This window comes from Populus trichocarpa, chromosome 1 (genome assembly GCF_000002775.5).
Source record: "Populus trichocarpa isolate Nisqually-1 chromosome 1, P.trichocarpa_v4.1, whole genome shotgun sequence".
NCBI classification, from domain to species: domain Eukaryota; kingdom Viridiplantae; phylum Streptophyta; class Magnoliopsida; order Malpighiales; family Salicaceae; genus Populus; species Populus trichocarpa.
The window spans coordinates 38,782,417-38,800,196 of NC_037285.2; the positions used below are offsets into that span (position 1 = coordinate 38,782,417).

Consider the following 17,780-nt stretch of genomic DNA (forward strand, 5'->3'; position numbering starts at 1 on the left):
CAGAATTGCCTTCATAGTCTCTCAATTTCACCCAAATTCTTTTCTCCCCAAATTCTTTTCTCCCATTTCTCTATCTCACCACCCTTGTTTTTGTAATCTTTTAATTACATTCTCTTTTTGATGTAGATGAGCTTGTGAAAATCAAAAGTTATGAACATTTGGGTAAGAATATGACATAATGAGATGGAAATCTAACACTGACATGCTATATGAATAGTCTAACATATCCTTGAATAGCACGTGTAGAGGTTTCTATATAAGTGAACCTTCAGCCATATACAGAAGGGTTCTTTCCTTTCGACTGTGAAAATCTTCACTGGACGGGGAAAGAAAGAGAGGAAAAAGAAAAACATAGCAGAGGAGTAAAGAGAGAGAGGAGAAAGAAAACAGAGTGAGGCGAGAAGATAATAAAAAAGAAAGAAAACAGAGGGAATAAGAAGAAGGCTGAGAATAAAAAACTAAGAGAACAAAAGAGGAAGTCTTTCTTTGGTTATCAGAGGCAAAAGGCAGAAGTTTTTCCATCGGTTTGTGTCTCATCTTCTACATTCAAAATGTGTAAGATCCGCAGGTATGAGTCGATTTCCTTTCTCTTTGACATATTTAAAGCTATTTGTTTGGTTTTGTTTCTTTTCAAAAACTTGTTTCTACTTTTGTTTCGGGCGTTTTTTTTTTCTATTTTGACAACAAAGTTGTGTTGCTTGTCTATTGTTTTTTTCTTCCATGGTTTAAAGCTTAGAAGGAAGGTTTGTGTATTCTTTGTTTTTACTTCTCGTTGTGAGGAACCATGAGCCTCATAGGTCTTCATCATCCCTGCACTCCTTGCTCGGCTGTCTTGATGTCCTAGAATATTGCATAGGAGAGTTTTCTTCTAAACATAACTTCGTCCAGAGGAGAACATAAAAGCGCGAGAGCATTTCCTTTGTAGGGTTTGGTCTTTTTAGGCAGGCACTTTTGGTTATGTTTTTTCCTTCCTATTCTTTCAAGGTGGTTTAGTCGGCCATTTGATTTTTTGTTTATCTAGTTTAGTCTTTAATATACGGGGTATAGAGGCATGTTTTCCAGGTTTCTTTCCTCTTGCATGAAACTAGCATGGTAGTGTCAGAGATTAGGAAAAAAGGATAGGCGTGAGACACGGTTTCTGTTTCTGTTATAAGGCTTTGAGTTCAACTTTTTTTTTATGCATGAGGACTTGTGCTTTTCTTTTGAGAATAATAGGCAGACTTATATTCAGGCTTCAAGTTTAAGTTCCTATGTTAGGTCTCAATTGTTTGATTTGAATTGTTTTAAGCTTCCTACAAATTTTGGAATATATATGTGTACGGTTTGTTTCTTTAATTGTGATACTTGGTTTAATTGTGTTGTTTGTGTTTCGACAAAACATAAAAATTTTCTTGTATGTTGCATACGGTCAATACTCTAACATATTTTGAACATTTCTTTTAAAAAAAAATATTCAAAGTTTAAAAGAAAATGTGTTTTAGCATGGATTTCTTAAATACAAAAATTATTTTCTTGTATTTTGGATTTTACAATATGTTTGTAAACTCTAAAGGGTGTTGGCCAATATTACAAAAATATAAAAATCTTATTTTTAGAGAATTGATCTTCATTCACCATTAATATTTGGATAGAAAAATCTAAAAGGGTTAATATCTAAAATATTATTGGGAATAATTTGCTATTATTCACTGTTAATATCTGGATAAAGAAACCTCAAGTGGTTAATATCCAAAATATTTTTCTAGAAATAACAAGTCATTATCCCTTAATAATATAAGGGCAAAGAGTTCTATGAAAGGTAAATGTCCAAAATATTGTTGAGAGTAATACAACTTGTTCATTTTTAACATAAGGGCAGATTTATGCCTAAAATATTCTTTAGAACAATTTAATTGCACATCCTTGAAAGAAGTCTCAATTATAATTGGGGACATTTCAAATTTTGATTCCACGGTTTATGAGTTGTGAAAGTGTGAAATACTAAGGGAAAATTGACAATTTAATTGCACATCCTTGAAAGAAGCCTCAATTATAATTGGGGACATTTCAAATTTTGATTCCCCAGTTTATGAGTCGTGAAAGTAAGAAATACTAAGGCAAAAATAGGCTTTTAAAACACCTTGAATTTTCTTAGATTTCTAACTTAGTTTTTTTTTTGTTTCTTTTTCTTGCGATTTACGAGTCGCGAACACTTAAAATATTAAAGTGGAAAATGAGCTTTTAAGCACATTGAATCTCCTTAGATTTCCATCTTAGCTATCTCTTAATTCATAGGTTGTAAATTTATTTCAAATCAAACACAGATTCAAGAGATATGTATCAGTTCTCCTTGACACTATATAAACATATCTAAAGGTATGATTCATATTGGCCAAGAATTCTTTCTTTTAGACTTTGAACCCAAGTCCATTCATCATAGCAAACTCATCTTAGGAAAATTGATTAGAGAACACCAACACCATAGCAATTATAAGGCAAACCAAACACCAAGCAAATTACCTTAGGTAGGGCGTACTAGTGGTGCTAAAACTTTCCATTTACGCAACCAGTTCCTTGCCTTAGAATCTCTAAAGACCAGTTGGGGTTCCTAGTGACCATAATACTAGGTGACGACTTCTTTTTTCATAAAATAAAGACCCTGAAATCAATTCCCCTGCTCCGGGAAGGGTCGCCGCGACGCCGCACTCTCGCGAAGGTGCAACAGACACGATGATTAACCAAGACTATTAAAATGATCAAAACATCCTCGTGTGGAAAAGTTACTCCCTCAATGTCTTCTAGGGTAAACATAATAATTTCATGACATGCATTTGGAAGGCGAGCAGTAGTAAGGACTTACTTTTTATATTTCCTTTTTCCACTTCCACTATCACCTCTTGTCGAGATTCCACCTAAAATAACATTAATCTCCAACAATACTTGGTTGGGTTGGTTGGACTCTTCTCCGTCTAGGTCAGCACGGGTATCCCTCCTTACAAACTGTTGGACATAGCCCTTGGCTATTGCTTGACCGCTTTTTATGTTCGGCTTGTTTTAACTCGCAAGTGCACGAGTGTGCGATGTAGCAATTAACTCGGTAAGATCGAGGTCATATCCACAGAGAGCTAGATCTGGAAATTAAGCTAGGTAACAAAAGAAACTCAAGAGAAATTAAATTAACAATAACTTGGTTGAAAATGATTGATGGATTTGTTTTCAAAGATGAAAAGGTGTAAATAGATTTTAAATGACAAGAAAAAGTAAGTCTTGGTCCAAATCAATTCTAATGGTGATGTATTGGTGATTCCTTCAACATATAAAAGATAACTCAACCTAATATCAACGATGGTGATATTAGATCGGAAGATATTACAATGAAGTTTAAAAAGATGAAGATTGATTATTGCTTAAGAATGAACAAGTACTTTCATATTAAGTAAGACATTGAATCAAGCAATCTCTATACCAAAACTAAGGTTTGTGCATAAAAATTCAAGATTATAACATTACCTAAATGATTTCTAAAATTTCTTTGCAATAATAAAACATTCATGAAGAAAATAAGAAGATAAACATTAAGATTCATTCATATATTAAAGAACTCACCTCAATCACCATCATCCTTGATTTGGATCCAAGAAGGAGATTAGCCAACCATGATTATATATAAGAACTCTTCAATAAACATGAAATAACTTGAATCACACTGAAATAATAAGTTTTACAAGCTAAAGAACCGAAATCTATAAAGAAGAATACAACACAATTTCAGTAAATATTCGGACACAAATTTGACTCTAACTTTGGACAGCAATTCGACCCTTTTAGAAGCCTCTTTTGAAGATGGCTATTAAAGACATATTTATAGGCCATTCGGTTAGCTTTCCAGATCATTAAAGAACAGATCATTTGGACATCTGAGTCAAAAGTTATGTGCAAAACACCAAAAGGTATTCTGGAAAATCAAATCAGGCCAGCTTGGAGAACACTTTGGTGCACGTTTTTCTTCCTCCTTTGTGAGCTGTCTCTTTCTTCTTTTTGACCAAAAATAATGTGACAATGTCCCCTCCAGCTTTCCATCCATGTGCTTGCCCTCTTGGATCAATGAATTATCCAAAATAAATCAAATGTTATTTGTTGTGTGGACATGTAAGATCATGGATTGTGCTTGGGCAGATTTGGAGGCTGATTTGAGGCTGATTTGGGGCTGATTTGGGGCTGAATTTAAGCATCAAATAAGGATACAAATGTACCTATTATTTGGGCTAATATTGACATTAAAACCTTGAGTGTTTGATGGTTGAAGTTTGCACACAACATAAGGCAAGTTTGGGCTTGAAATGGATCATATGATATTCTTTTCTAGAATTGGAATAGAATTGATTTTTGGGGCAAATTTGGAGCACTTATTTGAACCAAGATTTTCTTCAATCTTCAACTAAATTTCTCTTCAATTCTTTGTTCTGAATTCCGACGTTGAATTTTCTGAAATAATTCATTTAAGCTCCAAAAACCTATCGAAACATTAAAAGAAACTTCATTACTAAAAAGCACATCAATTATTATAAAAAAACCCAAATAAAAACAATAAATACATATGTACAATAAGAGACTTAATGATACTTTTGATGCACAATCAGCTATCAACCGCTCAATCTCATTCTTCAAGGTATAGCATTGTTCGATTTCATGCCCCTTATCCCAGGAGAACATGCAATACTTATTAGAGGTTCGTGTATACGGAGTGGTTTTCATTGGCAGCGGATATTGGACAAATTCATTACCTATAATTATGGTATAGACTTGAATGATAATGGTGTTCAATGAAGTGAAAAACCTATCAGGATATGGCAATTGATTATGGGATGACCTTAAAGATCGAGTTCTGAATAGGGGAACGATTCTACCTAGAAGGTCCTTCAGGTTGACTATCCTTATAAAAACAGGGAGGTTCGTATCGCAACACACTTGCCTCTTCCACCTGTATATGATTCTTCATGACTTGTTTCACCTTAAGCAAATATTTTTTAGGTAAGGCATAAAGGTCTCTATTGATTATAGCCTTTAAGCCCCTGGCTTAATCAACTCTTCCACTTTAAGAATCTCCTCATTAAACCTCTTCAAATATACCCTTATGGATTCACCATCTGATTGGGTAACCCCAAAAACCTTTATAGAACTCTTCTTTATAGGTATATTTGTATTGAAATACGCTACCAGTTTAGGTCATAGATCTCTGAATTCTTCAAAAGAATCTAGTTCCAAGTTGTTACACTAGGCACATGCAGACTCTCTAAAGGTTATATGGAGTATTTCACATTGCGTCACTATCTTGAATTACCAACTCCAAGCTACTAAGCATATTTTGCACACGTTCTCTTGGATCGACAAGACCATCATAGTTATCCAAGCTCATAGTTATAGAGATATAGTCTTGAGGAATCCGATTATTCAATACTTTTCTAGACAAAGGGAAGCCCTGCACATGATGGAGTTGTAGGTAGCTTCTTGGATATGCTCAAAGGTTGATCATCTTTCGATTTTTTATCTGCTGGGTTCCAGGGTGCAAAAGTACTGTGGTGTGGAATAGAAGGAGTGGTGATTGTTATCTGTCTCATAATAATGACAAGTAGCACGCCTTGAATACCTGTTTTATGTAAAGGTATCACAATGATAAGAGTGATCCCTCTTGGGACTTGAGCCCACAGGTGATGGATATGATCTGAGTAATTAGGCCCATGACTATTATGGGCTTGTGCTAAAAGTGATCTTTCTATGTAGTATTAAAAAATACTAATAAATCTTGATCCATCACAAGGGATGAGAAAATATTTGTTGGGTACAAGAGAATGAGAGGGAGAGAGCACAAACAAAAGCAACTTTGGTTAAAGGGAGGATAGAGAGATGAGTGTTGGATTTGATAAAACAGGCATGAAGTTGTTTTACCTCAAATATAGTGTTGGAATTGTGGATAAAGAGATCATTATTTTTTAGGTTTTGAGAAGTGAGGGATGATGGTGGGAAATAGATAAGGGAATAAGATAGAGAGGAAGAGGACATAATTTCCTTATCCATTTTTAGTTCATATTTACATATTATTCTTGGACAAACTGGGCAGCATACAAAATGAAAAGAAATGGTGAATCAACGCAGCAGCAAAAAGTTTAGATGAAATAGCACATTTTTTATGTCGTGGTTCTAAATTTTGATATTTAATTAATGTCGTGATTCAAAAATGCAAAATTTGATTAAATGTTGTGTTTCTGAACAGTGAAATCAATTAAAATTTTATCACGATTTAGAACCGTGACATTTAATCAAATGTCTCATTTTAAATCACGATAAAATTTTAATTGATATGATACTATTATTTACATCAGGAACAATAGTGCCAGCATAATAATATAACATAAATATGTTATAAGAGAAACAAATCAGATTCTAGTCAATTAGACGTAATTTTAACTAAATTACATTACTCCAACCCTAATTGACAAAATTCATAGCAAATTCAATTAAATTCTCAAAATTTAACATAAAAGCAAACTTCACCAAAATTAAATATAATTCATGATATGAAATCTAATGGATATTTTCATAATTAATTGTATTAAATCAAACCCACATTCATAGAAAATTAAAATAATTCAAAGAAAATATCAAATTCATCAACTTATCATTAATCCTATACAACGTGTAATTTGTCATAATCTTACTGTATTCATGTTCTATTGCTTGAAATTGTCAAGCATAGTTAATTATATTATTAGCTGATTCTAACAATCCACCCAAAATCTCTAATTTAGCAACTTATCCAAAATTAAATGCAACACATAATTAATTTAATATTAATATAACTTATTTTCATATTCTACTACATCCTATCAACTCTAATTGATGATATTTTAAACTAATTTATCATTACTTCAACAAACCCTAAATTCTTCGTTCTTCTCATATCCACACAAAATCTGAGTTTTTTTTTCAATTTCATCCCTTAGAATTTGATTTTTATACCAACTACGATCCTTATTTTATTGATTGTTATTTGTTCTTCTCTTATCCTTTTCTTAATTGAAATTTTTTATTTATCAAATTTTATACATATTCTTTTAATTGCTATTTATTTTATATGAAATAATTTATAAAATTGATTTTTTAAAATTTTATCCTCTTTTGATTTTTTTTTATTTGTTAGATTTAGTCTCTATTCTTTTGATTGCTATTTGTTTTATTTGAAATAATTTATGCAATTGGATTTTTTTTCCAATTTCATCCTCCTTTAATTTTTTTATGTATGTCACATTTGGTCCTTGTTCTTTTAATAAACTTGAAAAAAAATAAAAAATTAAAAAGTTATTTTTCAGTTCATTTTCAATGACATAGCCAAATACCGAAAAGTGTTTTCCAACTTATTTTCCATGACACTACCAAACATCAAAAAATAATTTGATTTCTAAGAACTCATTTTCCATTACAACCACTTTTCAAAAGAAAACTACTTTCCAGCAAATAAACGGGGACTAACTGTTGAATTGATTTCGTCAAAGTTGTCCACAACAAGGCTTTGGCAATGGCTACGTTAAATGTCATTCGACTATTTAAGTGGGTCATGTTACGCCGTGTGCCTAGTCAAATTTTTTCAATGTAAAAAAAAAATGTCTAGGTGGTGATAACCTTAAGCAACTTGGGATAATTTGATTAACTCGCTACCCGAGATATGAGATCGGGATAACCATGTAAAAAGAAAAGAGGAATAAACCATAAATCTCAATGCTCAATAATCTAATGTCAAAGGATGACATTGAGGGAAAAAAACATCAAAGAAAAAAAAATCCAAGTCAATTCAGATTAACTTGACTAACCTACTACACGTGAAACAAGAGTGGGATAAGAAATTTAAATTAAAAAAAAGACATAGAATAAAAGACCGAAGTTAAATCAATACAAAAATTTTGAAAAAGAAACATAAGTCTACCTGGGTTAACTTTACTAACTCAAACCTGAGATAACCTAATAGAAAGGAAAGTGGAAAAATCACAAAGCTGAAGAGCCTATAATTTAATGTCATAGGATAAAGGTAAAAAAAAAATCAATTTAAAAAAATATCAAGAAAAAAAATTCAAAGAAAAATCAATTTGTAAAAAAGAAACTAAAAAAAAAAGATTGAACTTAAACGGGGCTAAAATTCAAAACCAATGACTCGAGTAATGAGACTAGGATTAACACATAGAAGGCAAACACGAAAAAATAATGAAGCAAAATTTCCAATCTTAAAATAAATTAAAAAAAAAACAAACAAACAAATAACAATCAAAATAATGAGAACCAAATCTAATACAAAAACTAAATGAAAGAAAATAATTATGGAACAAACTCAAAAACAAAATAAAATAACCAAATAATAAAGAAAATAGCAATCAAGAGAATGAAGACCAAGACTGTAAACAAAAATTAAATAAAATAAAATGTTAAAATTGAAAAAAAAAACAAAAACAAACAAAAAAACAATAATAAAAAAAAAAGTCAACCACTACGAATTAAACGCACACTCCACTTTCATCGGCTGAACCACCATGAATTGAACACACGCTCCACATCCATCAATTATGCCTCCACCAGAGCTTTTGAGTGATTAGTGGTTCGCCTTTTTTTTTTCTCGTCAAACGTCATCACACATGTTACCCAAAAAACACGGGTAGCATTATTATACACACGCACCAATAACTTTTTTATTTTTATGAGATTTATTATTTATTAAAATACTAATTTGCCCCTCATGCAAATTGAAAATGAAAAAAAAATCATAATAAAAAGATATAAATACCCTGATAGCAAGTTTTGCATTTTTTTTTTTAAGTATTTTAATCTTTTAGCTATTTTGATTAAAAAAAAAAACTGAAATCCTTGTTAGCCAAACAATTGTTTTTTATTCCAAAGGTAAATAGTAACTGCACTATACAACAACAATGTAAAAATGTGAGGAATTTAATTCATCTCATTGAATTTGAAAATACCAATTAAACTCAATGAAAAAATCATTTTACCTCTTAATCCACTCTTTTCTTGCTATAATTTGAACAAGAAAAATATCATTACACTATAATCCACAATATAGCAATGCCATGTGTCTTCCTATAGCAGAGCCCCTTTATTTATTTATTTATTTTTATTTTTTTTCCTGAGGCTTGCCTTTCTCGAGTTATTGGACTGCTAGCATACTAGCATATTCTTATTGAGATGAGGTAGTGGGAGGCACTACCCCACATCGACTACCAGCATACTAGTTGGCCCTTTTTTCTAGCCTTACCTCTCCAGTACAAATATTCTTTTTGAATTCAATTGTATGAGGGCTAATGCTTTGCCCTCAAGATCGCACAACGAGCTTCCAATGAAGAACAGATCACATGATATAGCATCAATACAAGAACTCTTAGGAAATCACCTACCAAACTACATATCCAGTAAATTTGATGAGGAAAATAGGACATTAAACAGATAGTAGTGATGATGTATTTATGGAGAGGGGCAGCCATTCCACTTTTAAACTCTTAACTCCAACACTGTACTACTTCTCAGAAGAAAATATCGGGTTCCTTATCTGGGAAACTTCACAATTTAACACATATATCACTGCAAGATTTTCTTAGTCATGGCAACCACGAGGCCAATGATCATCCATATCATTAACATTTAAATTTCGTCTGGTCCATATGCATGTCTGGGGCCAACCTTACTTGAAGAGTTCTGGATTCAGCCAGTCCCTGCAAATACAAATACAAATTGCTGATGTGATTTCTATGAATAAATAAGGTGCAAAGCAGTGCCTGATGCTAAACTTGTCTGCATGTATATGAAAACAGAAGACACCATTCACTCACACTCACACTCACACATGCATATGATGCTTACTTGGTAATGTCATCAAGGTGGTCATCAAAGTCTACCACATCCTCCCACTTCTTGGATGAAATATAATCCAATAGAACAGCATTTGCTGCTGGTTCCTTAGTTGTCAATTGGCAGCCTCCATCAGATCCAGCTAGCTTCCAGTTCTTGGATGCATCCCTTGTATAAAGCTAGTACAAGGGAACAAATGTATTTAGCCGCTTGACTGAAAATTCATTAAATGGGACCATCATACTAGTGTTCATCTATCAATTAGTAAGTGGTATGAATTAATGGTGGTGAGATGGCAGGGGGACGAGATTGTTTAATTTTTGCACACAGCAGTGAACTATAACAGAATAATCACAAAAGTAACTGTCAAGATGCTAACATAGGAGAAACCAAGAAATTAATGAAGTCTCGAAAGAAAAGTTCAAACAGATAACTACACCAAAAACATATCATGTTGCTGATATTATGAAAAAGACCTCAGATCAGTAAACACGTAGGCACGTAGCAAGTTGCATGTCTGTAAAAGGTAACTTGACAGATGATCACTGATATTCCAACATATCTATAAATCACGAGATATGGATAAACAATTAAATCTGGCATCTAAGTAGAGTTATAGTTATCATCAATAGAGCCATTAACTTCCTATCAGACTACAGAGCAGCAACAGAGAGATCACATGAGAGTTTAAAAGCTAGTTGAAGAGAAGTATGGATGCCCCCAGCACAAGGTAATGTCAAGCTTCATACAGATGCTACTATCTGCCCTGATGCTCAGAAAACAGGATTGGTATGCACAATTCGTGAGCACAAGGGAAATTCTTAAGCTACTCACAACCAGAAATAGGAGAGGCAATGCCAATTGCATTATGGAATCCATACAGTAACAAATGCAGATTACAGAAGCCTCCTGGTGGAAAATGATAGTGTAATAGTTGATGCACAAGGAACAACCATCAATTGAACTCACTCTATTGATAGAGTACATCGCGTGTTGCCTACCTCCTGAAACTTTTACAGGATTCTAATTGCAAATGGGAAGCCAATGGCGTGATTACAAACTAGTAAAATTAGACCCAAACGCAAACTGAGAGCTTCCTGTTCAAGTAATAGATAATGCAGGGTCATAGTAACATGAATTATTAAAATCAATGGATTCGTTAAAATCTCATAAATAAATCAATCTCTCCACATAGAACACCATGGCTCTTCCTTTTGTGATATCACTCCATCCCAGCACAGAATTCAATGCATGTGCATTATTCATCCATACAATGGAGACCCAAACAGACATGAAATTTTCACACAAATCAAGACAGGGCTGCACACCAGTTCCAAATACAAATGGAAACCCAAACTTAAAACACAAAATGAACTCACTCAATTCCGCCCAGATCCAACTGGAGAATAAATTGAGACCCAACTTGATTTGCTAGCAACAACATAATGGAGGCAGTGAATCAATATGGATTGATCCGATTTCAGACAAATTACACATCATACAATTCCTCGTAGGAAAAATACTAGAAACAATGGCCAAATACTAACATATCATGGACCCACGTTGTCCATAAACCATAACACAGAACGAATTCTCACACAGCACAACCCTCTCTTTTAAAAAAGAGATGGTGATGCCAAGTCAAGCAGCTCATGAATGTGTTAGACTAGCTTTAGCTCTCGGGATAAGCAACTGTTCTTAGAGACTATGCCTGGGGCTATCAACTCTAATGTAAATCATTTGAATTTGGAATGGAAGCCTGTGTTTCTATTCGAGATCAAGAGAGAGAGTTCTTGTGGAAAATTAAATTTATGCAAGATTATTCAGACATTGAAATTGGAGAGCAAAAAGCGCCAGACATCAAGTATAGCAGACTGGTAGGCTTACAGAAAACTTCATGTTGATTTGCATATCTTTCATTGTCACAATGTGCAACAGCATTTTTAGACACCCCTCAGTGCTCTTCAATTAGTCTTACAGCAACCATCAAAATCAAATATTTTTTGTTTCTCATAAAGACTAATAAATTATTTTTACAAATTGGAAAAAGGAAAAAGACTTTCATTTTTCCATGATAAAGCTTGGGGTTGGGAAACATCTAGAAGAAGTTATCCAAATTTTTCCACCCACTAAAAGCATAATGGAAAAGGCGCTTCTCCTTGTTCTTTTTTTATAATGACAATTGTATCCTACACACACACACCTCTTATCCCTGCCATATCAGTAACAACAACGAAAAATGCCAGATTTGCACCCCCTTTTTTTCCCTCCCAAGCAGCCCAAATCAGTAGATAAAACACCATGAAAAACAACATAAATTGGATTGATTCATTCTCTGTGGAATAAATCATAGGCATGCCATTGACCCCAGGCAAACTGGTCATAAACTATAGTCCAATCTGTGGATATATCAAAAGCAGTGATTGTGACGCCACTCAGAAAAGGTTATAGAAGGATAATGTAATATTTATCTTCTTAGTCACTGCATAGGCAACCAAAGGCTCTTTTATGATGGCACCAACACTTGCTAAATGTTCCCAGCAAACATTAGATGTTTCAGTTCATAAATGTCTTCCAAATAATACAACCGGGATAAGACAAAGCTACTAACCTGCATAACAGGGAGCCGATCTTTCCCCTTTGGCAAAGCTTCAAGCTTTTTGTTATCTAACTAAAGAGAAATTAAAAAAACAAAAAAAACAAAAGGGTTCAAAATGAAAGCCAGCAAGAAACAACAAACAAGAGTAACATCATCTACAACAGAAAGAATACATACCAAAAGAATGGCAGCTTGGGGAAAGTAGCGATAGATGTGATCGCCAATATTCTTTGCAACATTACCAAGCTCCACATCATCAGACCTCTCATTTGCATGAAAGTAACCCACTATACCCAAATCTCGAGCGCCATAATACTCCTCTATCTATTCACAAACAATTCAAGAAAACCATTTAAAAAAAAAAAAAAAAACCCATCAGTCTCATCTCGTAACAAGTATAAATCAATCCCAGAACTTTTCAAATTATAACTAACAAGTATATATTAAATTGAATTAACAAAGGATCTTACTTTTATTTATCAAAAGTGAAAAAGAAAATCTTGAGAGCTAGTTGTTTACCATGATGAGAGAGATCTCGAGAGGAGGCAGGAGACCTAGGTGGTTGTGGAACAGAGGAACAGAGTCGATGATCTGGACACCATCGTCACAGGAACTGCCAACGAAAACCCCGTTGACGGCGGAAGTTTTGTGCTTGAGAGAGTGGAGTACTAGTTTTATGTAGGCATTTTGTGAAATCTCGTATCTCAATTCACCACCACCACCACCCATCGTGTTTTTTACTTTTCAATTCGAGAAAATTGCCTCGTCTCTTGGCTTCCTCTGTCTGTCTATCGCTCTCTCTTCCTTTATCAAAATCAAATCGAAAGAGTGTGCATCAGTGTGCATTATAGTACCAGTTTAATCCCTCAATAAATTATCATTATCCAATAGATCTTTGTATCCTTTGGTTCATCGGAAACGAAGTTAAAAGTGACGTGAGTTGCACATGATATATTTTGATTTCATAAATCTGATACGTTAAATACCTCGATTTATCCTCGTATTCAAGAGTTGTCTCTCATAAATCCTTTCGTATTTATGAGATATTATATTATATTATATTATATTATAACTTATTTGGTTCACGAGCTTTTCCTTCTTCTTTTTTTTCAAAAAATGCATTTGATTTTAATTAAGAAAAACTAAGTTAGATAGTAAAGTTAAATTTTAAGATATAATTTACTATTATTAAAATATTTTATTTTTGACCATTAAATCTTTTAACTTAGTATTGGGATAACATGGTCTTTTCACCATGACATAAATGTTTTTTTGTTGAATGTATAGTGTTATATTAATAATTTTATTTTTAAACGCACATTCAAATTATTTATTTAGCTCTTAAATAAAATAATCAATTGCCTTCTACTCGAGTATTTGTGTATCTTTATATTTTTATAAAATAGTGGAATTACTTTGAAACCCTTAAAAATAAAACCAATTAAACTCATCCAATGACTTTTTTGTTATTTTATTTTATTTTTATTGTAAATTTTAAAGATACTCAGAGGCATTGTTGTAAATTATATTTATTGAATATAATTAAAAAAGTGTGTGGGTGGCCACCAAACACCGCCTTCTGGGCACTGTTTGAAATATCTCGGCGTCCCCGACTTGATAAGGCAACACATGTGCCTCCATTCATGGCGGTTAGACCCTAGCAGACATATCTTTTTCTCTTTTCTTCTCTCTCTCTCCACCTAGATTTTTGCGCCAACCTTTTAAAAATTCAAGAACAACCCTTTAATTTGTTGGTTCTTGAGATTTGATCCCTTTTTATTATGATTTTTTTAATCTTGGATAATCTATAAAATTGGTATACCTTTTATAATTTTACCCCTCTCGAATTTTTTTATTTTTCAAATTTCATCATTATTTTTTTATTGCTATTTTTTTTAGTCATTTTTTAAATTGATTTTATTTTGTGATTTCCCCCTCTTTTACTTTTTTTTTTCTTATCAAATTTAATCATTATTCTTTTTATTACTAATTTTTTGGGATTGAAAAGTTTTTATTTGGGATCATTTTTTAAATTAATTTTGTTTTGTGATTTCACCCTTTATTTTTTCCTATCAAATTTAATGCATGTTCTTTTAATTGCCAATTTTTTTGCTTTGACAAGTTTTTAAAAGTGATTTTTTTAAATTGACTCATAATAAACTTCTTGATTGGACCCGGATACAAGGTTTCATGGGTTGAAAGTTTTTAAAATTTGACCAGGTTTAAAATGTTTTCTCGGGTTTGTTTGGTTCTTACAGATATTTTTTAATTTCACCACCTATGATTATTTTAATCTTTAAAATTTGGTTCTTATTCTTTTAATTGATGATTATTTTATTTGGGATTATTTTTTATTTTTTTTCATTAAATTGCATCCCTCTTGGGTTTTTTCTATCAAAATTTTTTTTCATTTTTATTGTTGCTTTTGCAGGGTTTTTTATTAATAAGTTTTTACTGATATCATCCTTCAAAAATAAATTGGTTGGAATTAGGCTTCTTAATTGAATTTAAGTCAAAGATTTCATGAGATACGACTTTTAGATATTAGACCAAGTTTAAGAGGTTTGTCAGGCTTGCTTTGTTTTTTTCCCCTTTTCTAAACTGATATTTTCTTCTTTTTCTATCCTTTTTTTTAGTTTTATTTTATTATTTTTTTCAGTTTGATTCTATTATGTTAGCTCTTTATAATTTTTTACTATTTCACCCCTACTATTTTTTAATCTATAAATAATCTATTATATTACAAATGATTTTTAATTTTACCCCCTATGATTTTTTAATCTTACTTGGATCAATTTAAATTATTTTTTTAAAATTTCATCCCCATTGGGTTTTTTTTAAAAAAAATTATCCCTATTTTTTTTCTTTTGCAAGTTTTTTTATTAATATTTTTTCATTGATTTTATCCTTCAAAAATAAATTTATTGAGAGTTAAGTATCTTGATTAAACTCAGATACAAGATCTCACAAGTTGCGGGTTTTAGATATTAGATCAAGTTTAAGAGGTTCTCACAGGTTTGTTTTGTTTCTCTTCTTTTTTTTTCTTTTTTTTTTTTTTGAGCTTATGTTATCTTATTTTTTTTATCCTTTATTTTTTTGGTTTAGTTTTTTTTTTTTTTGTTCTATTAGCTTAGCTCTCTATGATTATTTTTTTCAATTTCAACCCCTATCATTTTTTTAATCTATCAGATTACAAATGTTTTGTAGTTTCACCCACTATGATTTTTTTAATTTTTAAAATTTGATACTTATTTTTTTAATTACTATTTAGTTTGTTTGGGATCATTCCCCTTTTTTTTTAGACTTCATCCTCTTTAGGCATTTTTCTCTCAAATTTTATATTCATTCTTTTTGTTGTTTTTTTATTAATACTTTTTCAACAATTCCATCTTTCAAAATCAAATTGGATGACATTTAAGTTTATTAATTGAACTCGAGTACATGATTTAATGAGTTGCGAGTTTTTAGATTAGACTAGGTTTAGAAGGTTTGCATAGGTTTTCTTAGTTTTTTTGCCTTTTTTTTTAGCTCATGTTTTTGCTTCTTTTTTTTTTGGCGGTTTTCCATCAATCAAGTTAGCATTGAATTGTTTGATAATCCAAATAGGCTCATGTGTGATTCTTCTTATCTTTTTTTTCGTTGTTGTTTTTGTATAAATTTATTTATTGTTGTTGTTGTTTTATACTATTTAAATTACCACTTGAACCAATGACTCGGGGTTTGAATTATTGTTAGCATAACACCTTTTTTACATAAAAGCAAAATTAGCACGTTCCACGGCGAAGTGCGAGCAACATATCTAGTTGGATACTAAAGTTATTGGGACTAACTCTTAGACTTTTAGAACTAGAAACTCAATTTCTTCAAACGTGATCCCGATGCACCATGAACTTGACCTAAAGCCAACTCTTTAGCATCTTGTACTTAGTCCTGGCTCAATACTTGATCCTAATCTCTCTTTGAACCATATGATCCTATCTCAAACCTTAGTGCCACAAACTTATTACTAGTCTAAACACTGACACTAGTCTATTTGGTAATACGGCGTGTGGACACGCTTTTGAGAAAATTCAAAAAACAATTTCTTTAAATTATTTTTATATGTTTTTGAATCGTTTTGATGTGCTGATGTAAAAAATAAATTTTAAAAATAAAAAAACATTATTTTAATGCATTTCTAAGCGAAAAGCACTTTGAAAAGCAATTGCTACCACAATATTAAACACGCTTTTATCCTGAATTTTAAACGTCTCAATTCCACTCCTCGGTGCATTTCTAATCACGGGCATCCTAGACTAGGTCTTAACTTGAACTTAATGCATCCCTAACCTTAAACAATGGCCCAACTTGAACCAAAAGCACCTCAGACCCCTAATTGCCTTGGACCAAATCCTAACCTGAACCTCGATCATCTCGAACCTAGTCCTAGACCAACTCTTAAACTCCTTGGACTAGGTCCGAGTTTAAACCCTAATTATTACAAACCTGGTCCCCGCTCAACGCTTAAGCACCATGGACTAGGTCTCAACTGAACCTCGATCGACTCTTTAACCTTAGGCCAAACCTCAGTTGTTAGATCAAACTCTCAGACACCCTAGTCTAGGTCCTAACCCGAACTCTAGGTGCCCTAAACAAGGTCCTGGCCTAAACCTTGATCGTTCTGAACCTAGTCTAAACTGACTCTCGGTCACCTCGAACCAAGTGTTTTCCTCAACCCGATATGGTCTAGAACCAAATCTCGAGCCTTCTAATCCAATTCTTAACCCAAACCCTAAAATTGGCCCTAATAGAATCTCGAGCACCCTAAAACTAGTCCTAGCCCAAATCCTCAAGCTCCTTAAACCTGGTATTGGATTGAATCTGAGGCATCATGCACCAAATCCCAACCAAAACTCGAGACATAACCCATTAGATCTGACATTCAAAACATATCTTAATTATGTAAAAAATAATTTTAAAAACAACTTTTTTTATTTTCCTATTTTTTCCCAAATATTTAAAGAATATAAATAGAGAAAATACCAAACAACTTAGTTTTTAATACTAGGTTCTCCTTCTAGTATTTTATAAAAACAAAAATGTTCGTAGTTTGTCTCTCTCTTCGTATGTGTTTATTAAACACATGATAAACGATCATATTCAATCCAAATAACTCATTAATCATAATATTATATATCTATATCATATGTCTTTAACATGATAGTTAAAATTAAACTAAAATGAGATCCGTAATTTAAATCCATTAGAATTGTTTGTGATATGTCATCCAAAGTAATTAAACTTCTGTAAATTTATTACAAGT

General features: G+C 32.3%; 1 protein-coding gene across 2 annotated transcripts; it reads right to left on the bottom strand.

The window, feature by feature from the left end:
* Positions 1–9,365: 9,365 nt before the first annotated feature.
* Positions 9,366–13,447, bottom strand: LOC7487556 (ER membrane protein complex subunit 8/9 homolog). 2 transcript variants are annotated; one of them, XM_002300354.4, is made up of 5 exons: positions 12,998–13,439; positions 12,656–12,802; positions 12,491–12,550; positions 9,892–10,058; positions 9,366–9,743 (listed from the first exon to the last, which is right to left on the bottom strand). In XM_002300354.4, the coding sequence occupies exons 1-5, from the start codon at positions 13,205–13,207 to the stop codon at positions 9,713–9,715; spliced, it is 615 nt and encodes a 204-aa protein (XP_002300390.1). In that variant the 5' UTR covers positions 13,208–13,439; the 3' UTR covers positions 9,366–9,712. The 2 variants fall into 2 exon arrangements, with proteins under 2 accessions (XP_002300390.1, XP_024439117.1); XM_024583349.2 differs by lacking the exon at positions 12,491–12,550 and having other exon boundaries at positions 12,998–13,447.
* Positions 13,448–17,780: the final 4,333 nt, after the last annotated feature.